This window comes from Euprymna scolopes, chromosome 37, assembly GCF_053919585.1.
Source record: "Euprymna scolopes isolate OS-2025 chromosome 37, ASM5391958v1, whole genome shotgun sequence".
NCBI classification, from domain to species: domain Eukaryota; kingdom Metazoa; phylum Mollusca; class Cephalopoda; order Sepiida; family Sepiolidae; genus Euprymna; species Euprymna scolopes.
Genome location: NC_136518.1, coordinates 3935798 through 3963297, shown reverse-complemented (window position 1 = coordinate 3963297; position 27500 = coordinate 3935798). Strand labels below are relative to the sequence as shown.

The 27500-nt window shown below is 32.6% G+C and overlaps 1 protein-coding gene across 1 annotated transcript in view; it reads left to right on the top strand.

Annotated features, from left to right (window-relative positions):
- The window catches only part of LOC145261042 (axotactin-like), a 482064-nt gene that overhangs the window by 344901 nt on the left and 109663 nt on the right, over nt 1-27500 (top strand). The window contains exons 26-28 of the mRNA XM_080119191.1: nt 5319-5410; nt 9192-9327; nt 15921-16114. Coding sequence (XP_079975317.1) covers nt 5319-5410; nt 9192-9327; nt 15921-16114 — 422 coding nt within the window. The remainder of the gene's footprint in view (nt 1-5318; nt 5411-9191; nt 9328-15920; nt 16115-27500) is intronic.

The window sequence follows — 27500 nt, the reverse complement described above, 5'->3', positions numbered from 1 at the left end:
CACATGAAATTATGAATAGGGCCCGAGCAAAGCTGGGCTGGTCTGCTAGTATATATGTGTGTGTGTGTGTGTGTGTGTGTGTGTGTGTGTGTGTGTGTGTGTGTGTGTGTGTGTGATTTATTTTTGCTGAGAATAGAAAATATACATTAGCTCGAGTTTTGTAAATTAACTTATGTTTCTACTTAATTAAAAAAAAAAAACTTGAATCAAATTACGAATGGAAGAGGCTGGAATTTGCTGAAATTTGCAGATAATTTTGTACTTTTCACTTTGATGTATTTTTCCTAATATTGAATTATTTCTTTATTTTTATATTTAAATTTCTTTTTAAAAAATTATTACATTTCTGATTGTTTTGGATGAGGATTGCTTATTCGTATAATTTTGAATTCTTCAGACTACTGTTCTCATCTCGAGTGTTATTTGCACAACGTTCTGGTGGATGTCCGCAAGGGCCCATGACATAGTGGATAAAGTACTTGGTAAAATTCAGTTGTAAATTCACACTCTTTACGAGGATAAAGGTTCAATTCTCAGTGCGGGCGACACTCAAAATGCAATTGCAAATTACTTAGGACTTCTACCCAGTCATGGCTGACGGGACGAGAACATACTACCTCCTGTGCATTAAATAAACTGTTCTGTTCGAAATTCCCTGCAGATTCCCCGAGTTGGATAGAAAGATTCTCGAGGTCAACAAGATACACCTGATGAAGGTCGGAGGTTATGTCGACCGAAATGTGAAATAACACTGCAGATGAGAACAGTTGTTACTGTTAATATCTCTTTTTCAATAAATCATGAAACTTTTATCGAATTTGTTTATAAGATGACATTGCAGTTATTTCTAATTTCAACGGCAGGAAATATTTTTTAAATGTTTGGAATTATTGATAATGAATATGAACTGGTGCTTTTCAGTATAAAATTTTGAAACATTTTAACATGGACCAACGATTGGTAAAAATGTATTATAAGGGACCAAGAGCGATAAATGCTTTTATTCGTGTATATATATATATATATATATATATATATATATATATATATATATATATATATATACACTTGTGCCCGATATTATTCATACCCCTCGGATCTTTGAGATTTCTATAAGAATATTGCTCAAACCAGAAGGTAGACAATATTAAAGGGATTTCAGACAATAAATCAAGCATAGGCATTTAATTTAAACTCAACAAATAAATAAATTATGCAAGTTTGAAACATTATACAAAGAAAAACAATAATGGCACTAGTTCAAAATTATTCATACCTCTCTTACTAATAGTCAATAGCATGCCCTTTATTCTTAATAACTGCCTGTAACCGTTTTGGATATTTATCAACAAGGTTTTTACAAGCATCACCACTGATTTTTGACCATTCTTCAATGCAGTAGTTCTCCAAATCCCTCAAATTTCTAGGTTTCCGCTTTTTAACCTCAGTTTTCAATATGTGCCAGAGGTTTTCGATAGGGTTCAGGTCGGGACTTTGGCAAGGCCATTCCAAAACATTAATTTGATTATCCTCAAACCATTTCTTGACTATTTTGGCAGTATGTTTTGGATCATTATCCTGTTGAAGGACCCAGTTTGGTCCTAAATGGAGATTCTCCGCATCCTGTCTAATGGTTTTCTGGAGTATCTCCAAATATTGCTCCTTCTTCATGGTTCCATCTATCTTGACCAAACTACCTGGACCACTAGCCGAAAAGGCGCCCCAAAACATTAGGCTACCACCACCATGTTTCATCGTGGGTATGGTGTTCTTTGGGTTGTAAGCTTCTCCTTTCTTCCTCCAAACGTAAGAAGCATCCATATGGCCAAACAATTCAATTTTTGTTTCGTCAGTCCACAAAATACTTGAGAAAACGGACTCTGGAGAATTCACATGGGTCCTAGCAAACTTTAGACGTGCTGCAAGGTGTTTTCCGGTGTGCAATGGAGTCCTTCTTGGTCTTCTTCCTTTCAGACCATTTTCATGCAGAGTCCTTTGCAATGTTTGCCTTGATATTTTTATGCCAGAAGACTCCAGATTTTCTAAAATGTCCTTAGTAGTGGTGGTTGGATTTGCATTAACACTTCTTACAATATTCCTGGTGGCTCTAGCAGACAGTTTCCTTTTCCTTCCTCTACCAATCAAGTTGTTTGTTGTGTGGTGGCTCTGGAATTTTTTGATGATGCTCTGTACTGTTGCTGTAGGGACCTCAAATTTCTTGGAAATTGACTTGTAACCTAAACCATCCTTATGTGAATTCGCAATTTTAGTCCTAAGATCATTACTAAGCTCTTTTTTCTTCCCCATTCTAATAATTTTTATTCTTTTATTGGTTTTCAGTTGATATCATTTTAATTTCTGAAAAATGCAAAAAACGAAATGAAATTAATCAAAGGTTGTATAAAAGCATTCAAAATAAGAATCAAACAGGAAACAAACAGTCAGAAATTCGATTAATACTGAAAAAATAAGGGGGTATGATTATTTTTGAACATTGCAGATTTTATAAATAGCTGTATATTTCTTTTATTACAAGTATCCCGAGATTTTAAAATGACGAAAATGATCAGAAGAGGTTTATTAAGAATATGTATCAATATGGACGTAAACAATAAATTCTTACAAAGTTACACATAATAAACTCAATTTTCAAGGTGGGGTATGAATAATATCGGGCACAAGTGTATATATATATATATATATATATATATATATATATATATATATATATATATGACATGAGACAGATATAAACAAAGGCTGAATAAAGTCCAACATAGGCGATCAGAGACTGGTCTCTTTCTATTTTATTTGAAACCGACAGTGCCGATGTTTCTTTGTGACACAAATATATATATATATATATATATATATATATATTACTGTAATATTGATACATTTTTTCCCACAAAACTTACACACACACACACACACACATATATGTATATATATGTTAATGTATGTATATATGTATATATGTGTGTGTGTGTGTGTGTGTGTGTGTGTGTGTGTGTGAAATGGCTGAGCCTATCTTTTGCAAATTTCACACAAAGCTAATTTATATGTCTGGCAGTGTTCTTAGATATGTTTTGTACAGAAATTCATCTAATAAATATCGAAAATCGAACATATCCAATCCTAAAAATAGTTTTTCTTTCTAAAAAAAATTACAAGAAAATATTTGACTTACGCCGGCAAAGCGAGATATATATATATATATATATATATATATATATATATATATATATATATATATATATATATATATATAGGCAGCATTTTTTCTCTATGGCATATCTCATTAAATAAAATAGAATTAATAGACAAAAAACGTCTATTTTCGATCCTTTCCAATTTCTGAATAACAGTCTTCACTTCTGACGGGAGCTGGCTGATGTAATTACCATATTTATCATCAGTCCGAGTACTTTCTAATCCTTTAGGATTCATCGTCAGGGATAAATTAATCTAACTGGTTTTTAACAATTTATAAAGTTTACTTTTTTTTTTCATTGTTTAATTTTTTATTTATCCTTTTTTTCCATTGGTTAAAATTAATGACATCCTGAAATATTTGCAAAGCTATTAAAATAAATAACTCTACAAACACTTCAGGATGTTATTACTATTGCTGAAGTTTATTTTATTAATAGGTGTTGTTTTTTTTAGATTTTATTAATAATGCTGTTATTCGGAAGTTGGGAAGGATCGAAAATAGAATTAATAGACAAAAAACGTCTTTTTTTATTTAATGAAACAAACAATATATATATATATATATATATATATATATATATATATATATATATAGTAAAATGATTGATAATTTATAATTAAAATTAAAAATCGGTTTCACAGGGAAGAACAAACAAAATCAATAAATTGTACGATCGTTTCGGAAACAATGTTTTCTTTTTTTTTGAGACAACTGCTAAACAATTTTATCATTTGATATTATAAAACAAAGTCTCCTCATTAGCAAAAATAGTGGGTGGGGGTTTAAAGACACCAAAAATAAAACTAGCATTTTTTAAGGCAGATATATCTGGAAAATATTTAAAATATAAAGAAAAATAGTTACTTATTTTCATGTTGATAAACAAAGTAAAATAAAATAAAATAAAATCGGGTGGAAAATAAGGTTTCTAATAAAATATATATACCTTTTAATCGTATATATTATTATTATTTTTAAAACAGTAATCTACGTACACGCGTGTTTCGAGGTCGTTACCTCTCGTCAGCGTAGTTCAACTGTTTCTAGGGATCGAACCTCAGACCATGTTTACTACAGGGCGACTTTCTAAGTAAATAAAAAAATGAGCTTCGAGGCGGAGCCAATATTAACCGTATGTATCGGTTGAAAAAACAACAATAACAAAATCTAAATTTATAAGCAATAAAAATAAACAGTAAAATTAATCTAGGGTTTCTGGCCTAACGGTTAAGGCACCGGTCTGTGGTAAACATGGTCTGAGGTTTGATCCCTAGAAACAGTTGAACTACGCTGACGAGAGGTAACGACCTCGAAACACGCGTGTACTTAGATTACTGTTTTAAAAATAATAAATAAATAAAAATGTAATATACGTCCAAATAAAAGTAAATAAAAAAATGTATCGCTTGAAAAAACAACAATAACAAATATATATATATATATAGAGAGAGAGAGAGAGAGAGAGAAAGAGAGATTTGTAGTCATCGACATCCAGTCCTGTTTCGTTGTATCACAACTCATCAGTGCCGCTAGACTAGCATCTCTCCCAAGCCAAGGATTGAACCTAGAACCGTCGTGTTGACAGTCACCGGTTCTCCCACTCGACCATAGAATTGACGCCCGTAAATAACTCGTCGGAATGTCAATTTAAATAAACACCCGCCACCACCTTTATAGTGCTCAAATCGTCTGTTCGTAAACAAACAAACAAACAATATATATATATATATATATATATATATATATATATATATATATATATATATATATATATGGACGCTGAATAAAATCTGTTTCCTTTTTTTTCTCCATTTGTTTTCAAGAAGAAAAAAAACAACCAAAAATTCTCTTCATTTTTTCAATAAAGATTATGTTGCAATACACACACACAAAAAAATTAAGTTTAAAATATTCTGTGCAAAAATAGAATTTACCAAAAGGAGTTATCGGCCTTGGTCTGTTATAGTAGATTCTTACACTCCACCCCACAAGTACATGAACCGCACCAGTCGTGTTTGAATTCATTGAATTTTATTAATTTGCGAAATTTCATTTTTCGCCATGAAAATCTAAAATTATTTTTTTCCTGTGCTTTATCCAGATACCTTATCGTCTTCTGGAACGTACAATGATGGAAAGTTGCACACGATTAAATACCAGAGAATTGTGAAAACAGATCAACTTGAATTGATAGTAAGTTTTTTTTTTTTTTTTTTTATATTTATTTTTAATTTTATTTTTATTTTTTATATTTATTTTTTACTTTTTATTTTATATTTATTTTTATTTCATATTTATTTTATTTCATATTTATTATTAGTTATTTATTATGCTGTATCTAATCTTTTTATAATGTGTTATATATATATATTATTTTATTTTTATTTTTAATTTTATATTTATTTTTTATTTCATATTTATTTTTTATTTCATATTTATTTTTTATTTCATATTTATTTTTTATTTCATATTTATTTTTTATTTCATATTTATTTTATACTAATTTTTGACTTTTTATTTTATATTTATTTTTTATTTCATATTTATTATTAGTTGTTTATTATGCCGTATCTAATCTTTTAATAATGTTATATATACATATATATATATATATTATTTTAAATTTATTTTTATTTTATATTTATTTTATTTTTATTTTTATTTTATATTTATTTTTAATTTTTTACTTTTTATTTATTTTTTTATTTAATATTTATTTTTATTTCATTTATATTAATATTTTTATTTCATATTTATTTATTTTATTTCATATTTATTGTTATTCATATATTATGCCTTATCTAATCTTTTAATAATGTGTTGTATATATATATATATATATATATATATATATATATATATACACACACAATTTTCCAATGAAGGGTTAAAAATTTAATTTAAAAAGTTCTTTATATAGTTTTTAAAAGGTTTTTAAAAATTCAAAGATGTATTTATATATGGTGATCGTCACTTCTTGACAGAAGAAGGCCATCTTTCTTTTGTTTTATTGTTGAGTATTTATCCATTTCCATGTATTTTTAATATTATTTTGTCTTTGTTATTCTATTTAATTAATTTCATACTTTGTTTTTATATAATTATTTTTTTATTAAAAATTTTTTTTTTTTATACATTTATACACACATACATATATACATACATTTGTGGGGAAGTGATGAAGATTCATTTTCTATATATATAACATTATTTATTAACTATATATATATATATATATATATATATATATATATATATATATATATATATATATATATATATATATATATATATAAATAAATTTTTCAATGACGGACTAAAATTTAATTTAAAAAAATTTTTACATAGTTTTTTTTAATTATTTATCCATTTCCATGTATTCTTTAAAATATTCTTTGGTTTTTGCTATTCTATTTAATTCGTTTCATACTTTGTTTTTATTTGATTAAAAAAATTTTTTATATATACATTTACACACACGCACACACATATACATGTGCAGATGTGATCAAGATGCATTTTCCATCTTCTGTGGGAATGAAGGTGGCTCTTCAGACCAGCCATGCTCTTACACAGTCTATTGCAGAGGTCACGCTTCAGCTGAGACTGAGGGACGCCAACCGGTACTGGCTTACTGTGGACCCTTATATGACACTTCAGACCGCCACTTGAATGGCAGACCATAGAAAAAATAGAACATCTGTGCTCCGCAGTGTTTTCCCCATCTAAGAAAGATTGATTTCCATGTGATCGCTTCTGGCTAGCTAGACCAGCTTCTGATAAAGTCATTTTACTACAAAATCGCAGATGTGGTTCAGCTGCACAAAAGCCTGACAGACCTGACATATTTTTCTTCCAGATATCACGGAATATATATATATATATATATATATATATATATATATATATATATATATATATATATATATATATATATATGATTACTTAATTTAATCACATAAATTAATATACGAAAGTAAATTTATGTGTAAGTATTTACTTCAACAGTGCTCAATACGTAGGTAGAGCTAGTTAGTAAGTTATAAAATATACATGGCAATTAAGCTACACAAAATATTCTGTGTTTCATCCATGCTAGGATTCATCAGGCTTATATATATATATATATATATATATATATATATATATATATATATATATATATATAGGAAGGGAGCGGTGGAAACTAGGAAGCTGATTGGCTAACTAAAAATTCAATAGAATATGCGTATATAAAACGCAAGACTACAACAATTCTTCGCATAAGTCTGACGAATCCTAGTGTGGATGAAATGTGAAATATTCTGTGTAGCTTAATTGCCATATATATTTTTATAACTTACTATATATATATATATATATATATATATATATATATATATATATGTGTGTGTGTGTGTGTGTGTGTGTGTGTGTGTGTGAGAGAGAGAGAATAATCCACTAATTTATTTCCTCCATGCGATTTCCTCCTTATTGGAATATTTTAAAATCTCACATGTTCCGGAGAAATCCGAGCTGATCGCTGAATTAAGTTTGGTTCGTTAAATGCATGAGTACCAAATAATTTTATTTTCAGTTATGCTTTATTTCTTCAATTTAACAATTTCTGTTTTACTCTTGTAACGATTGTTAAAAAAAGTTTGTTTATATGCACTTGTAGTTGACCAAAAGAAGCGATGTTGAAAAAATATATAAAAACATGCTTGGATTAGATAAAAACACTATTGCAAAATGTGACGGAAAACGGGCCTGTAGTTTTCTACTTTATCTAAAACGAACAAACCAAGAGTTTCATTTATATATATATATATATATATATATATATATATAGTAATTTATAAAATATATATGGCGATTAAGCTACACTGAATATTCTGCGTTTCATCCAACTATAGGATTCGTCAGGCTTATGCGCATAAGCTTGACGAATCCTATAGTTGGATGAAACGCAGAATATTCAGTGTAGCTTAATCGCCATATATATTTTATAAATTACTAACTAGCTCTACCTACGTATTGAGCACTTTTGAAGTAAATACTTAAAGTTTACGCATAAATCTATACTTTCGTATAGTAAATTTATGTGAATAAATGAAATAGTTATATATATATATATATATATATATATATATATATATATATATATATATATATATATATATATATAAAATGAAAATTACAATTGAATTTACCAAAATGATCCAAGATGGTAAAATTAAAGTAAATTATAAATATTAAAGAATTAATATTTATAAAATTATCTCAGCCAGATATAAAAGCTCGATAATACCAAATAGGAAATAGAGCTTATAATATGAGCAAACAGTTAATGAAATATATTAAAAAACACTTTGAAATGAGTTAAAAACATGTTTAATCTGAAAAGGAAACACTAGATAAATGGATAGTCCTTAATCCGCGGAGTTTCAAAGAAGTACTCTCCTTCTCATCAGAGGGTAAGAATTAGCAAAATGCGGGATCGGATTTTGCGTGCAGAAGTATTTGATGAAACAACAAATAAGTCAAAGATCTTACTTGAAAACAAAATAAGTTAAGCAGAGGGAATATGGTAAAGAAAAAGGTGATTACACATTAATGGATAGTCTGGTGGAAGATAAAAAATCCAGTGACGGTAAAATCCAAATGTAAAACTTCAAGAAAGTTAAAAGAATTTCCATTTGTATATATATATATATATATATATATATATATATATATATATATATATATATATATATATATATGAGAGAGATAGAGTAATCCACTAATTTATTTCCTCCACACGATTTCCTCCTAATTAGAATATTTTAAAATCTCACCGACAAACATGCACACCACTTTGATTCTCTTCGATCTTTGAGGTGCTTGTTCACTACAGCACAAGTTTAGTGTGAATTTTCAATCTTTCAAATGCCATCGTCTGATTGTGACTTCAGTCTCATTTTTGCAAAATTCCTTTTTTTTTTCTCCCCAGGTGGATAATGACACCACTATAAAAGATTTTCCGTTGCATGACCTCGACCACATCAACCACATCCGTGTGGGTGCAGCAAGACCATGCAACCTGACCGTCGATAAAACCTACCGAAACTTCAAAGGCAAAATATTTAGTAAGTAACATTTCAGAGATTACGACACTTCGAGTTCACATTTTTATGTTGACTTCACTGGCTTCCACGGTGTCTTCTCCGCAGGTTTCTCATCTGATTTCTTCGACTCATTTCCAATTCTTGACTGACACGTGTGTTTTCAAGCTCTCTCCTAAGATCCACGTCATCTTAAGTTATCTCTACGTCAGATTATGCTAGACTCTAAATGTTAAATTATCATTTGTGCTAGTTATGAAGACTAACATTCGTTTTTCTGAAAACATATTTGCTTTTATTTAATTATTCAAATTCTTTTGGGAGTGGACCTGGGAGCAATGGCAATTAAAGGGTTGCTTCACACTCCCCAAAGCCCATAAGCTGGGGGCCTCACCATCGGATATAGTTTAAGGTCACATATATAACAGAGTGGCGTTTATAATATATATATATATATATATATATATATATATTATATTATATAATTTTATTACTTAATTACACTTTCAAGGCACGTTGCCACTTTGATGTAGGGAGCTACTATCAGGGACCTAAGTTGCAGGGGTTCTATGTAGGGAGTTGAGCAGCAAGATGTCTGTTCACATTACACTTGAACTTCTGCATGCCAGTACCGTCGGGGAAGCAGGAAACCGGAAGAGAATTCCAAAGTAAAGCTGTTCTGAGGAAGAAACTATTAGAGTAGAAAGGCTTTCTTACATCTAGGGATCTCTATTGTGTAGGGGTGGGACTTTGCTGCTTATCAGGTTTGTCGGGGGTATTTTCGTCGAGGGGGTACAAGTGCTTCTAGTTCGTCAGAGCATCCACCATTAAAATATTTGTAAAACAGCCAGAGGGATGCAACAGTACCTCGATGGGACAGGGGCTGAAGTTTAGATGACAGTTCAGGACCTATTAGGTTGGTGACTCTCTTTTGGACCCTGTCCAGGAGCGAGAGACTAGTAGCAGATGCACCAGCCCAAATGTGACAGCAGCACTCCATACATGGGCGAATGGTGGCTTTGTAGAGGTACAGGATTATTTAAAGCCTAGGTAACTTTCTAGCATGATAGAGAGAGCCCACCTTCTTTGCAGCTGCCTCAGCAATAATCTCGATGTATCTATTCCAACTTATGTTTCCTGTGAACATTAAGCTAAGGAGCTTGAACGAAATGCTCTCAGGTAAAGTATCTCTAGCCATAGCTTGTGCTGGTTGGTAAGGTTCCATGTAATTATTAAATGAAACTTATATATATATATATATATATATATATATATATATATATATACTCGGGTTTTTTATTCAAAAGTAATGGACTAGTGAATTCAACGAGGTTGTTAGATAGTGCTCAATAATAATACTTGGTTATTGTTATATAAAGCTTATATAGCTTATTCATCGAATATTTGAATAGTCAAGTCGCTGCCTGATGATATCTGTTGTTTGATTGAAACAAGTGGCTGTTTGTAGCAGCGGGATGTGAGCATGTTTATATAACAATAAACAAGTATATATATATATATATATATATATAGATAAGAAGATTCCAATATTTTTCCCCATTTCGATACAATTACCGTTTCCGTACTAAATTTCCAATTCCGATACAATTATCGATTCTGATTCTTTATAAATCTCTAATTAACGATGAAGTTGTTATTTTTTTCTTCAGTTATCGTAAAAACACGTTAAATGTACATATGTTTACTCAAACGTAGAAACACATTTGTGGCGGGTTAGGGTTAGGGTTAGATATCAGTTTTACCGGTCATTTAAAATCGTTATTTATTACCTTATTTTACTACCAACTGCAAAAAATTTTGTTTTAAACGGAAATCAAAAAAAAGATAATTAAAAAAATCGTTGTACATTTTTTTTTTTTTTTTTGGAATCCTTTTAAGTGAGTAATTTGTATATTTTTTATTTATTTGCGGATAATTACCCTCATCGTTTATAGTTGTTTTTTCGCGATGTTTCGGACAATTATTTCTCTGGCCTTCGTCAGCTTGTTAACCCTAGGTGCAATAAGGCCTTTTACTCCAATAGTTTCTTCCCCAGAACTGCAGGTCTTTGGAACTCCCTTCCGGGATTCTGCTTTCCCAACTGCACTGATATGCAGAAGTTCAAGTGTAATGTTAACAAACATCTTTCTGCTCATCTCCCTTCATAATGACCCCGCTAATTAAGTCCCTGATAGTAGACCCCTGCTTCAAAGTGGCACTGTACCTTGTTTAGGGTGACAATTGAATTTAATATATATATATATATATATATATATATATATATATATATATAGATATATATATATATATATATATATATATATATATATAAATATAAATATATATATATATATATATATATATATATATATATATATATATACAAATACGTATATATAGATAGATAGATAGATAAATATGTGATATATATGTGGATAGATAGATATTTTAGATATTTTATTATTATTAACATAAAAATATATTCCATCCTTGCGGAATATTCAGTGTAAAAATAATTGTTCAGATCAGTCACAAAATCCGAACCCCGGAACCCAAATGCCTTCAATCTAATTCCAAGGACTATAACATCAATGAGACCAATTGAAACTGTTACACGACGAGAAAAAATGTGAAACCTCTTTATGTCCGACGAAAAAGCCTACTAACCCGTCTTAATAATGCTTAAAAAATTACGTAGAAAGAAACTGTAGAGATTCAACATGGCGCAGTGGATAGAGACGTTGACTCTCTACAGTTCCAGGCTAACGTCATCTGAAGATAGCGGTTTCAATCCTACCCAAAACAGGCTAGAAGATTAGTTGGCCAAAACATGGTAACACAACTATTTTTTTTTTAACAAGGTAGTCACCACTTATCAAGGCCCGGAAGCCACTCAGGGATAAGGGTTATTGCGTGTACAGTAATCAATGGGATAATATCGTAGTAACCATTGGTATTGGAGATTTGATAAAGTGTCTTACTTAAGGGGGTGGTTTATCAGGAATTTGTTTATGTTGGACTTGAAGACATCCAGGTTGTAGTCAGGTGGGAAACAAGCAAACGGAAGAGAGTTCCACAGGCGTGCACTTCTAAGAAAGAAGCTTTGTGCATGGAATCTACGTTTTGATTTAGGCACAGATAAAGAGTGGGGAAAATTATTGACAGTGGTTTCAACTAGACGGGTGTTTTTCGTGAAAGATTGGCAAAGGGGGGCCAGAGATTGGAGCTCAGACAACTATGGAAGGCAGTAATTACTGAAGATACAGTTGAAAGATTCAGCATTTCTATCCCATCGTGGTTAATGACCTGACGAAGGCCAGAGGAATATGGAACTTCCTTAAGTATGAGTTGGTTTGAAAACACTTTTTGAACGTCATGTCAAGTTGGTGGAATGATTATCATACTTGATTCACTGTCTTGAGGTTTTGGGTTCAATCTCAGCTCGAGTATTTTTTTTTTTTTTACTTACCAGAAGTGAACGTAATATTCACATGCACGTTTCAGTTTCTTTCCATTTTTTTGTTTTTTTTAAGGAATTTAACGTTACGTTTAACACCTACAGCATAATCACGTTGACACACCGGTTCCCGCTGGATCACCGAAGTTAAGCAACGTTGAACCTGGTCAGTACTAAATGGGTGACCAATTGGGACTGTCAGGTGCTGTATATGCTCTCTGCTTATCTCGGCATTGTTTCCAGTCGTCCTGGACTTCTACTTGCCACTGGACCCAAACGGTGCCGATTCTGGAGAAGTGTGGTTGGGGGTTGCACAACCCGTGCCTCACAATTACTCGCGCGACTGCCCCTACAGGGGGTGTCCTTTGTCTTTCAAGACTAAACAGAAGCATGGACGGTATTTTTGTTTATGATAAATAAAAATTCTGTATGAATTAAAATATAATATTCGTGCATATTTTACGACCAGGCAGCGCCGGATATATCTTCTACTTTATATATATAAACCAGTAGATATATGTATATCTGTCTGTAAATATTTGAACGATAAACCTCTTAAACTATTTGTCACATGATGATGATGATTGTGTGTGTGTGTTTGTAAATATTTAACCGATAAACTCTTAAATTACTTGTCACTTAACATAGAAATTAACAGGAAATAGTAATCCTACACCAAGGATGGCTTATGGCTTTTTACGCGTAAAATCTTTGTTTGGATGAATGAATAACAAGTACAGACATATATCAGCAAGTTGAAATGTATAATGTTCATTTCAACTTGTCCAAATATTTCTATTACTTTTGCGCATGTGCAAATTCATTCATAGCGTGAAGTGGTTTAATTTTAAATCTTTATTATATATCTGCCGATAGCTCAAATAATAGAGAATGTGACTAGAACACTAAATGTTTTTAAACGCTTATGCCCGGGACATAACCAGGATACTAATGACCAGTCACCCTAAAATTTTTACTAGGATTGTCTATTTGGTAAAATTCAGTTATAAGTTACACCTTTCTGGAGGGTGAATGTTCAATCCTCAGTATGGGTGAGATCTTCTATAATATAAATCTCACCTGTCTGTTTAAATGTATGTATATTTGTATGTCTGCCTGAAACTTTCCGCAGAGGCGACGGATTTTCAGGAGATTGATATCGTTTTGAAGCTCAACCTTTTGGGTGACAAATATCGAAAAATTGGTTAAAAACATTAATTCCGTCACCCTAAATTGGGCACTTTTATACAAGGAGGGGTCGCTTTTTTTCCCCCCGATATTTTCAAAAGTCATCCCCTCTTTTTGATTGACTAGCCTTAATTTAAACCTACGTCACTTCTGGTTTGGCGATGGGCGCAACAGCAAAGACGTCACGTTTTGTTTTTTTTTCTCTTTTTTTAACGTTCTTTTCCTCCTTTGCTGTACGGGTTCGAGCCTACCTGTCTACTACCACTTTTTTTTTTTTTTTTTTTTTTTTGCTCAACACACACCTCCAAACACCCAGGCAACGCCGGGCACCAAAGCTAGTTCAGAATATATTGCGAATTACTTAGGACCTTTACCCTGTTATGGGGAATGGAATGAGTGCATATTACCCCCGTGAATTAAATCATTATGTCGAGTTAGGGTTAGGATGAATTAAATAAAGGTTCCATTCAAAATTCTCCAAGTTCGACAGAAAAGTTTTCAAGTTCGACAGAAAGAGTTCGATAGGAAGAGTTTGGAGTTCAGCTGAAAAAATTCTGAGATCAATAAAATACACCTCAAAAAATTTACGTCGACTGAAACGTGAAAATAACACTGAAGATAAGAACAGTAGTCGGGAAAATCCAAATAATATGAAAAAAAAAAAATTCTTCCAATTAACTGTTTTACGGTTGTTATAAAAATGGAACGGAAATTTAAATTTCGTTCCGTTTTAATTTTTTTTTTTTTTTAACTTGCGCGTGTGACCAAAAAAAAACGGGTTTGTATTACTGTACACTGTACACATAGATTCGAAAAAGTTGTCAAAAAACAAATATATAACAAATAAATGTTATCAAAGGCAAGATAAGTTACTTTTCAACCTAACTGGATATGTTTTCAGTGTTTTTATTTAATGTAACATGTTTATTCAGCTCGAAAAACATACTGTGTTTACCGATGTATTGGAAAATTCAAAATGGCGCCCGCCCGACTCTCTCTTTAACACGATAAGTTTGGGAAAAGGTGCTATAAATATAAAACTAGACAAAATACTGTTAGAAACTCGCTCAATATATATTACCGTGACATATTCTGACAATATATTTGGTGTTTTTTTAATAGTATTTTGTCTAGTTTATTATTTATAACACCTTTTCCCGAACTTACCGTGTTAAAGGGAGAGTCGGGCGCCATTTTGAATTTTCCAATACATCGGTAAACACTGTATGCTTTTCGAGATGAATAAACATGTTACATTGAATAAAAACACGAAAAATATATCCAGTTAGGTAGAAAAGTAACTTATCTTACCTTTGATAACATTTATTTGTTATATATTTGTTTTTGACAACTTTTTCGAATCTATGTGTACAGTAATACAAACCCAAAAAAAAACAATCGAAAATAATCGAAATAATAACATTTAACAATCGTACTTTTTATATATAAAATAAAACGAACGATTTTTTTAAAATAAATTTTTATAAAATTTTATTCAGCAAAAACGAAATAATTTAATTTTTAAACAAAAAAAATCAATTTGGTAAACTTTTTTTTTTTTTTTTACACAAGTCCAACCAACTCACCGTTCACATTGGACATATCGACTTTTAAAGGTTTTCGGGTATGCTTACAACAAATAAACACCTCCAACCTCGTCATATTAAGAACGGCTTTCGAAATAGACCCCCCCATGTTAAGAACGGTTTTCAGAATAGACACTTCCAACCTTGTCGTCATACACAAAAACCTAGAAAAGTTGACATGTCGAAGGTGAGTTGGACGTAAAACGGAACGAAATTTAAATTTCTGTTCCATTTTTAAAACAACCGTAAAACAGAGCGTTCTCCGCAAGTTTTACCTTGATTCCAAAATAAATTTATCGCAATATAAATTCCTCGTTGTGGTACAAGGATACTAAAGTTTCTGGTTCTTTTTGTTTTTGTTTTTTTCTCTCTCTCTCATACAACAGATGTAAACTACAGCCCACAAAACAAACAGATCACGCCACTCAAAGATTTCCTGAACCAAATAACGTTGAAAGACCGAAGCGTGGAGATTTCTGGTAGGCTGAAGAGCTGCAGCCGAACGGTCCTGCCGCCAACTACGCCTGAGACAACGACCAGAATGGCGAGCTCATCGTCTGTCACTCCTCTGCCGCGAAGGGTAATGTATTTATGCCAACCAACCATCCTGAATCTATTGCTTATTCTCTTCTTCCAATGCGGCTTCAGGTAAACAATTAACGCATATCAAATTATCCTCATCCTCATCTCCCCTCCTCCTCCTCCTTCTACTCGTCTTATTTTGTGCAACAACACTCCTCATCCTCCTCCTCCCCTGTTCATGGTCCTTTTAGAACTCTCCCTTTGACTCTTTCTTTCTCCTAGTAGCACTGTCATCCTGTTATTATTTCTCTTCTTTTTTAGTTTTATTTTTTTTTTTTTAGGTTTTTTAGTTTGTTTTTTTTCCTTTTAATTCTTTGTTTCGTAGTCTTTGGTTTTTATTTTCTCTTTTTTTCTTCTTCTTCTTTTTCTTCCTTTGTGTTTTTCCTTCGGTTATTCTTTCTTTTGTATCCATGTCTTTTTTTTTCTCTCTCTTTTTTTTTCTTTTGGATTATTCTATTTTTTAATATTTTTTCTTTTTGTTTTTTTTTTCTTCTCTTTTTGTTTTTTGTTTTTCCTTTTTTATTTTTATTTTCTTTCTTCTTCCTTTTTTGTCAGTAATTTTTTTTATGTATCGTTTTTATCTTGTTCATTTATTTTATTTGGTATTTTCCATTTTCTGTCTTTTATTATTCATTTATTTTCGTTTCTGGTTTCTTGCTTAGTCATCCCACTTGCTCTCATCCTCCTGCCACGTTTTCTACTTACATCCATCCTCCCCCCCCTCTCCTTCTCCTCCTCCTCTTTCTCCTCCTCCTCCTCTTTCTCCTCCTCCTCCTTCCCTCTTATTAGTGAAATGTTGATTCACTTTTAATATTGGTGGTTTGTATTTGAACAAAAGAAAAAATTTCTGCATTTTTTTTTAATTTATTTTCTTTTTCTTTTTTTTCTGTTTTTATTTTCTTTCCTTTTTCCTTCCTTTTCTTATTTGTTTTTTTTCTTTTTGCATCCTTTCTTTTTCCTTCCTTTTCTTTCCTTTTTTCTTTCTTTCCTTTCTACACTTTTTAAATTTAAAAAAAAAAATTTTCTTTTCTTTCATCTTTTTTCTTTCCTTTCCATTTTTGTCCTTTCCTTTTTTTTGCATCCTTTCTTTTTCCTTTATTATCTTTCCTTTTTTTCTTTCTTTTTTCTCCCCACTTTTTATTTTATTTTATTTTTTCATTTTTTTCCTTTCTTTCACCTTTTTTCTTTCCTTTTTTCTTTCCCTTTCTCTTTCTTTCCTTTCCACACTTTTTTTTTCATTTTTTTTCCTTTTTCCTTTCTTTTTCCTTTATTTTCTTTCCTTTCTTGTCTTTTCTTTTTTCTTTCTTTCCTTTCCACAGTTTTTATTTTATTTTTTATTTTTTCATTTTTCCTTTCTTTTCTTTTCTTTCCATTTTTGTCCTTTCCTTTTTTTGCATCCTTTCTTTTTCCTTTCTTTTCTTTTCCTTTAGTATTTTTTTCCTTTTTTCTTTCTTTCTTTCATTTTCTTTCTTACTTTTCACCTTTCTTTGATTTAGCTAAGCTCGTCGCTACCAAAATACCACTCACCCGTAATGCATAAAAACTTTAGTATCTGCATGCAAGTTCATAGCTGCTTTTGAGATATAACTGAATTAAGCCCTGTATGGTGTCCCCTATTTGCAAAGTCTGTAGATTTAAAAGAATTTTTTTTTGAAAATGCAAAGAATTTTAATTTTACTAAATAAAATTGAAAGGCATTCAGGCGGAAGTCTTGACTGTCGACCAGATAGCAGATCTAACAACCGCATCCATAACTCTATATAGAGATATATGCGGCCCTGAAGAGCTTTCCTCCCTGCCGTAAAAATAATTCTTTATCACGTTTTCTTACTTTTTCTGCGGATTATCGTTAATAACAGACTTAACTTTCATATTAGCAGGAAAAAAAAATTTTTTTTAAGTTTATTTAATGACTTTAAACAGTTATAAGGAAGAATGACCACAAAATGGGGTGTCAATTTAATAGAACATTATAATTGAAAAGTGATCCCCCCACGTTAAAAGTCATTGAATAAGCTTCAAAACAAAAGAATTTTTGCTAATATGAAAGTTAAGTCTGTTATCGGTGATAATTTGCAGAAAAAATAAGAAAACGTAAAAAGGAATTATTTTTATGGTAAGGGGGAAAGCTCGTTCAGGCCCGAAGGAGGGAAGCTCGTTCAGGTCCAAAGGAGGGAAGCTCGTTCAGGTCCAAAGGAGGGAAGCTCGTTCAGGTCCAAAGGAGGGAAGCTCGTTCAGGTCCAAAGGAGGGAAGCTCGTTCAGGTCCAAAGAGTGAAAGCTTGTTCAGATCTGCCGAGATATGATCATAAAAAAAAACAAAAATAGAATGAGATTCAACTTCTGGCCATGTTTTCGCCTGTGAGCGATCAACTAGCTAGATAAGTCAAATAAAGTCTCTTTTATAGAAACCAAACCAGAGCGGCACTAACCCTGGGCGGGTTTAACCTGCTTCCTCTGAAGGAGAAAGTTTCATGGGTGTATGAAATTCGCAAGTGATCCCCAGTCGCATGCATATCCCTGTTAGAGGAAATGTCGACGTCATTACGTCTTCCTTAATTTCAAACATTATTTATTATTTTAAACTGATTTTTTAACTACTCTGTTTACCTTGCATGTCTCACTCATTTTTTTAATACGTTTCGACATCATGATTTGGACGCAATTTAGTAGTAAAAAAAGGAACATCTAAAAGCAATTTAATTCAAGTTTTTTTGTTTTTTTTTTCCGGCAATTTGATTTCAACAAAGAAACGATTATAACATGAGTTGGTTGGTTGTTTTTGTTTTACGGCATATCAACCCTTTTCGGGTTATTTAATGCCGAATCCAAAGATTTTGAAGAAAAAATTTTTTTAATAGAATATATTTGTTTTCGCATCAGTTTCTATTTAGGCCATAGTTGGGACCCTAACAGGTACTACCACTTCGGATCAGAGTGGACCTGGGAGCAATGGTAATTAAAGGGTGGCTCCACACTCCCCAAAGCCCACAAGCTGGGGCCATCACCACTGGATATAGTTTAAGGTCATATTCAGGACCCCCCCCCCCCATTGAGGGACTTTTACCCTCTGCAGGAGGGCAGTCGGCGTTTTCTAATGCACCACCGACAGGGCCGAAGATGAGTTGGTACTCGTACAGTTTAATCAAGGCATTAAAAAAATGAAAATATTTGAAAAAAAAATGTTATATTGTACGTATCTGTTATGGAATGTAGTTGTCCGAAAAGGAAAATCACTTAATTTGAGCAAGTAGATTTTTTTTTTTTTTTTTTACAGCGAAAAAACAATTTGTTATTACATCAAGCAAAAGGTAGACATGTTTCAATTTTCGAGGAAGAGAAGCTATTATTTAACATAGGGAAGGACGTGGCGGCGCTTTGGACTAAATTATCTCCCTGTAGCGTCCCTTCCCTTACTTGTGGTTGAAAAATTCAAACATGGTTACCTTTTGCTCGGTATCATAACAAATTGTTTTTTCACTGTAAAAAAAAACCTATTTAATCAAATTAAGGGAAATTTATTTTCAGAGAACTTCATTCCATAACGGGTATATGCGATTAGTGTTGGGACGATTAATCAGAATCAGAATCGGGAATTGGAAAAATCGGAGCTTTTTGGGGTATCGGAATCTGAAAAATTTGAGCCTATTTTCCGATGCCAAAACCGATTCCTGAAAATTTCTTTTTTGTTTGATTTTGGTCTAAGAAACATCTTCCACTGCTTGTAGTAATAATAAAATAATAAATATTTATTGATTTTAAACTTCCAGTAAGATCTCTAGATCACCCCCACCCCCTCTCACAAGAGTGTTTCTACGTCTGAAAAAATATAGGGATATTTAAGAACACTTTTATAATTATTTAGAGATTTGTAAAGAATTGGAATAGGTAATTTTATCGGAATCGGAAATTTTGTACGGAATCGGTAATTGTATTAGAATCTGGAAAAATATTGGAATCGTCCAATCACTACATACAATATAACTTTTTTTTTTCAATATTTTCAGTTTTTAATGTCCTGCTTTAACTGTACAAGTACCTTGCTTTCATTTTCTGTTTAGTACAGATGAGTTAATTAAAATGAGACAAGTTTGATGGGTAAAAGTCAACATTTTAAGATGGCGATCGATACAGCAAGTTTGCAGAAAATTAAAATAATCACGTTAAGGTTTGTTTTTTTTTGTTTTTTTTTTAACACGGTGGTCACCACTTATCAAGGCCCGGAAGCCACTCAGGGATAAGGGTTATTGCAAGTACATTACGTTAGTGTGGAGATTTGATGAAGTGTTTACTTAAGGGGGCGGTTCATTAGGAATTTGTTAACGTTGGACTTGAAGACATCCAAGTTGTAGTCAGGTGGGAAGCAGGCAAACGGAACAGAGTTCCACAGGCGTGCAGTTCTAAGAAAGAAGCTTTGTTCATGGAATCCACGTTTTGATTTAGGCACAGATAAAGAGTGGGGGAGATTTTTCGCAGTGGATTCAGCTAGACAGGTGTTTTTCGTGAAAGATTGGCGAGGGGGGACCAAAGATTGGAGTTCAGACGAGCACCTGCCATGAAAATAACGATAAAACAAGGATAGGCTCGCAACGTCTCTTCTGTGGGAGAGAGGTTGCAGGGTAGAGAAAAGGGCATCCCCCACTAAGCCATGAAGTCTATTTTGTACTCTGTCAAGGCAGGATAGGTTGTTTTTAGCAGCTCCTGCCAAGATATGGCAGCAGTATTCCATCCTTGGACGTACTTGGCTTTTATATAGATAGAGAATTGCATCAGTAGTGAGATATCTTCTGGAGCGGTAGAAGGATCCCACCATCTTTCCAGCGACCTTGGCAACAGACTTGATGTTTTTGTTTCTTAGAAGCGCTGGTTGAGTTTGAATAAAATAAATACGTATTAGATACGTTTGAAGCTAAAACAACGCATTATTACAAAATAAACAGACATTTATTTTGTTTGAAATTTATATTGAAATTTATAAATATATTTCGAAGATATACTTCATCTTCAGTATGTCTTTCTTTCTTTTTTCTTGTCATGTTGTTGTTGGAGCAGAGAATAAGCAAGTATAAGTCCGTTTGCTGTTTATACGGTAGTTTTTTAAATCTTGGAACGGTGTGTTTGGTCATGCGGAATTCACGTTAAGATTTTTATTCCTTAGAAGCACTGGTTGAGTTTGAATAAAATGAATACATCTATATATATAAAAGCCAAACGTCTGTGTGTATGTATGTATGTTTGTTTGTAACGCTAAAACTTTTGAAAGACGGAACCAAACTTGACAAATTTGGTATCATATCGAAGTCCCATCACCCGGATGACAAATATCGAAATTTCACGTCAAACGGACCACTAGAAGTTGGTCAACTGATCAGTTATCTTCGAGGGGGGCCCCCAAAAAACCTGTCATTATCTCTATATATAAAAGACAAATGTTTGTTTGTAACGCTAAAACTTGAGATGAAAGATTCCTCTCCCCTAAGAATAAAACATATGTTCAATATCTGCTTTTGTTTTTTCATTGTTTATACGGTCCCGAGCAACGCCGGGTAGCCCTGCTAGTCTATATATATAAAAGCCAAACGTCTGTGTGTATGTATGTATGTTTGTTTGTAACGCTAAAACTTTTGAAAGACGGAACCAAACTTGACAAATTTGGTATCATATCGAAGCCTCATCACCCGGATGACAAATATCGAAATTTCACGTCAAACGGACCACTAGAAGTTGGTCAACTGATCAGTTATCTTCGAGGGGGGCCCCCAAAAAACCTGTCATTATCTATATATATAAAAGACAAATGTTTGTTTGTAACGCTAAAACTTGAGATGAAAGATTCCTCTCCCCTAAGAATAAAACATATGTTCAATATCTGCTTTTGTTTTTTCATTGTTTATACGGTCCCGAGCAACGCCGGGTAGCCTTGCTAGTCTTCTATATATATAAAAGCCAAACGTCTGTGTGTGTGTATGTATGTATGTTTGTTTGTAACGCTAAAACTTTTGAAAGACGGAACCAAACTTGACAAATTTGGTATCATATCGAAGCCCCATCACCCGGATGACAAATATCGAAATTTCACGTCAAACGGACCACTAGAAGTTGGTCAACTGATCAGTTATCTTCGAGGGGGGCCCCAAAAAAACCTGTCATTATCTATATATATAAAAGACAAATGTTTGTTTGTAACGCTAAAACTTGAGATGAAAGATTCCTCTCCCCTAAGTATAAAGCATATGTTCAATATCTGCTTTTGTTTTTTCATTGTTTATACGGTCCCGAGCAACGCCGGGTAGCCCTGCTAGTATTATATAAGGAACAAAAGTCTTAACGTGAATTCCCCGTGACCACACGCACCGTTCCAAGATTTAAAAAACTACCGTATAAACAGCAAACGGACTAATGCTTGCTTATTCTCTGCTCCAACAACAACATGACAAGAAAAAAGAAAGAAAGACATATTGAAGATGAAGTTTATCTTCGAAATATATTTATAAATTTCAATATAAATTTCAAACAAAATAAATGTCTGTTTATTTTGTAATAATGTGTTGTTTTGGTTTCAAATATATATAATACATATTCATTTTATTAAAATAATTTATTTATTGTGATTTCAAATTAAAAACAAAAATTATTATATATTGTGTTATAATTAAAAATTACGATGTTATAATTAATATAGTGTTGAATTAAAATAGATATGAAATTAATGTTAAAAATATATTCATGTTTTTTTAAATGAAAAAAAAACGCACCTTTTTTTAACATAAACGTATTTTAATAAAATTTTGATAAGAAATTAAATATAAAATAATTAATTTATTGTCACTTACAATACTTATACTCTATTCCACACAATTAATGTTGATTACGTGAATCCCCTTGTAAACGCACAATCTGGGATTTCGCCTCTGCTGTTAATATACCTATTTACTATGCCTCCCCACGGGACAGAGTTAGACACCAGGGTCATTTTTTAACGTGGAGAAAAGGTACAAAAATAAAAAATTGTCTCAGTCGTGAAGGACTGATCTTCCACCGAAAGAGAACAAGAAATGGAAGTGCAGCATCTGAAGAACAGATACTACACTTTGATCTAAAAAGCCTCTGCTGTTAATGTAACCACACCCTTAGAGACAGGTACAGCCGCATTAAATTCACAAATAATTTTATTTTCTGGACACTTGTGCTTCTGTGTCAATTAACCAAGTTTTGTTTCTTCCGGCCAGGTGTGTGTCTGTGTTGAGTAGATTTTATTCCTACTATTTCTCATACACCATTCAACAAGATATATTTTCTTCTCATGCTTATTTCCATCTTTCTTCTGGTCCTGAGTATGACCATAAAAGACATCCAGAATAGTGTGGAGTTGTCTCTTAGTTACCGTTGCTACCAGGTTGACTTTGTCTTGGAGTTGTAATACTTATCAAGGCATCTAATGCTACTAGATCAGGCTGTCTGAAGATATTGGCTTTCTGAACAAAAATACACCAAACAGTGATGCTATTGTTTTTTGTTTTTCCTTTCTCTTTGCAAAACTCAATCATGTTCTGCAAAGTCAAAAACAGAAACCACAATTTTTTACCTACAAAGAAATCAAATGCCAACACCATGAATAAATATTTGAAGAAATAAAGAACTTGAAGCATAAAAACGTTTTTTCAAAAATTACTCAATTTGGCACTAAATAACCCAAAACTGGTTGATATGCCATTAAATAAATAAAAAAATTTTTTTTTTCATCAATCAAATTATTCATCCTTTGACTGACGCGGATTTTGTCGGGGGTAGGGGGTCAGTTTTCCAGCTATTAGATGTACTGACTAAAGGAAAGAAACTCTGATTTTTTAATCAAGGAGTTAATTCCTTTATATCGACTCATTACTCCAGGAATCTAAAAAAACTAGTTGTTTGTATATATGTTTACATCCAGAGAGAGGAATAGGCTGGCAGTAAAGAAAGAGGAGGTGGCCCTTAAAGAAAGAAGTAGAAAGAGGAGAGATAAAAAATTTTAAGAGAAATATTTTACACATTTGCCCCGGGTAACGCTGGGTAACCTTGTAAGTATATCAGAAAAAATTTTTTTGTTTTTGTTTTTATTTCATTTTTAACCAAAGTTAAAATATATTTTGTTTTAGAATCTGTCATCCTACGTTGCTTAAAGAGAATCTAATTTTTCACTGGATTTAAACTGCAAAAATCTGTGGGGTTTTTTTTTTTTAATGATTTTTTGTCATATTTTATTTGAATGTGTTAAATTGTTTACCTGTTTCTCCCTGGATGGTTTCTTTTCCTTTTTTTTTTTTTTTTTTCATTGAATCTTTTTTTTTTTTTTTTTTTTAAAAAAAAAAAAAGAAAAAAAAAGATTCTCTAATTCCTTCGCTTCAGACTTTTTTTTTTGTTTGTTTGTTTGTTTTTGTTTGTTTTTGTGTGCATTTTAGGTTTCATGGACAATTATTTTTTTTTTTTTTTTTAATTTCATTTTTGGAGAATTCCAAGGGGAGACAATTCAATGACTTGTTACATTTTAAGTAAAACGTATTGCTAAAAGCAAAACAAACACTAAATTAAAAATAATACAAAATAAAACATTATCTGAACATTCATTAAATTAAAACAATTTTTTTTAGGTTTCATAAAATAACTAGCAGGCCGCCCGGCATTGCCCGGCTGTTGATTATGCTTAAATATAATATTTTAATTCATACAGAAACTGAGATGTGCATGGGAGTATTATGTCTTTTCTGAATAGTTCACTTCTTGTAAGTAAAAAAAAAAAACAAGAAACTGAGATCGAAATCAATTATGATAACCATTAGGCCAGCTTGACACGATCTTTAAAAAGTGTTTTCAAACCAACTTATTTTTAACATAAGGAATCTGTCATGTGAACGATTCATTCATGTGCATTCGTGTAATGGTTGACAAACAGATAAAAATCCGATGACCCCCATGTACGATAACCATTACCCCAGCTTGACATGACTTTTAAAGAATGTTTTCACGCCAACTCATACTTAAAATAAGGAAGCTGTCATTTTTCATAACCGCACATACGCAGTCGTGAAACAGTTGAAAACAGATAAATTTCCGATGATCATCCCCCACCCCCCACACATACCAAATTTTCAATTTTGACTATTTAGTAGACCTTTCTCCTGGATGAAAACGGATTAAAAATGTTCCACATATCTGAATACCCTATATACCAAATTTCAAGTCTGTAGATCACACATTCTAACATTTCTAGATATATAGATAGATAAGAATTTTGAAATAAACTGCAAGAGGCATTTGTTTTGAGTTTTTATATGAACATGTCCGATTTGAAAAGAAAAACAAATATTTTGGAAAATGTATGACTTTTATTTTAAAAGAACTTGCAGTTTTTTTTTTTGTTTTTTTTTTTTTACACAGTGATCATCACTTATCAAGGCCCGGAAGCCACTCAGGGATAAGGGTTATTGCAAGTACATTACGTTAGTGTGGAGATTTGATGAAGTGTTTACTTAAGGGGGCGGTTCATTAAGAATTTGTTAACGTTGGACTTGAAGACATCCAAGTTGTAGTCCGGTGGGAAGCAGGTAGACAGAACAGAGTTCCACAGGCGTGCAGTTCTAAGAAAGAAGCTTTGTTCATGGAATCCGCGTTTTGATTTAGGCACAGATATAGAGTGGGGGAGATTTTTCAAAGTGGATTCAGCTAGACAGGTGTTTTTCGTGAAAGATTGGCGAGAGGGGACCAGAGATTGGAGTTCAGACGAGCACCTGCTATGGAAATAACGATAAAACAAGGATAGGCTCACAACGTCTCTTCTGTGGGAGAGAGGTTGCAGGGTAGAGAAAAGGGCATCCCCCACTAAGCCACGAAGTCTATTTTGTACTCTGTCAAGGCAGTTCAGAGGAAAAATATCTATTGGAGTAGCCTTTCATTTTTTGGAGTAAGGGAGGCTTTAATGCCCTGGACGCAAGTACAGGTTTGGGGAGGAGGATGATGTTGAAATCTTTCAACTTAGCGACGTGTTGGCCAAAGCTTGTGTAATGTTGATTCAGAATTGTACGTTGGCCAAATTGATAAGAAAATCTTCGATTGACGTGTCTGGTATCCTTTGAAAGTCTCATAAGCCAAAAATGTCGACTGGTTTATCTCTTCTGAAAATAATGTCTAATTTTTTGTATAATCTCATCATTCCATCCTGAAAGTTTAGAGTCACAACTTTTAACTCCAAAACAGCTTCTCTGGGTTTTCCTTCGAAAGAAAGAAACACTATTGGGGTGCGTTTCGTTTTTCTCAAGCGATGTGGCCATCTTCCATATTTGCATTTTCCATGTGCTGTATTTGTCTTTAACAAAGATGGGCGATGAAATGAATTTCGAAGTCATATCTTTATTTTGCTCTGTTACAAGTGTTAATTGAAAAATCAAGAACTGTTAAATATATTTCTTGATTTTTTTTTTCAATATTTCAAAGAATATAAACACGTGAAATGACAAACTTTGACAATGGATACTGTGACGATACGTCCCAGCTGAAAAATCCCAAAAGGGAATTTACCCCCAAAACGTATCGTAGAATAAAAAAAAAAAAAAGATGTACGTGCCAGCCATAAAATTATCACAACCAAGTAGCACTTACCCAAGTTCTGGACTTCCGTAGTATTTCTTTCTCGCTTGTTTCTCGACCACCAACGTTCGGCTGTCTCCTTCCCATATCTCGAGGGAGGTAATTTCGTAGTTCTGATCAATTCCCTTTTCGGCTCCAGGGATAAGGCTCAGTTGGGAGAGTCAACATTTCACCGCATAAGTGGCGTTTCTGCTGTTCAACGCGTCCTTTCCACTCGAGGCTATATCTCATACCGGTGTCTCTAAGCCAAGGTGTTTTCATAGTTTTTCTGTGTTCGCTTTTTGGCTCCAGGAATGAGGATTAAGTCGAGTAAACTTCCAATTTATCAAGCAAATCATGTTGGCTGCTGTCTGTCGCATTTTTATTATCGACATTCGTTCGATGATGTGATCAGCTCCATTCTTGTTTTAAACTGCCCTATGCTTCTTCTCCCGTGTACGCCATTCCCGCCAAAAAAGTTTTTTTTCCTCCTCTTTTTTTCCGCACGCTGCTTCGTTTGCGGTGGAGGTGGGGTTTCTCGTCGTGACCTTGGCATGTGTTTTTGATGAATGACTTGGTGAGGGGATGGGGTGGGGTGTCTAACTCGCTTCCTTCTATGGTTAACGCGTAGATATTTTTTTGCTGAATGTCTCGATAGCAATGGGGTGGGGTGAGGGTGTCTGGTCGATAGATATTCAAAATGAATTTAAAAAAAGAGAGAGGGGGAGGGAATGGTCACTTCTGCATTACGCCCTATTTTCCTGTGACAATACAGATAGAATAT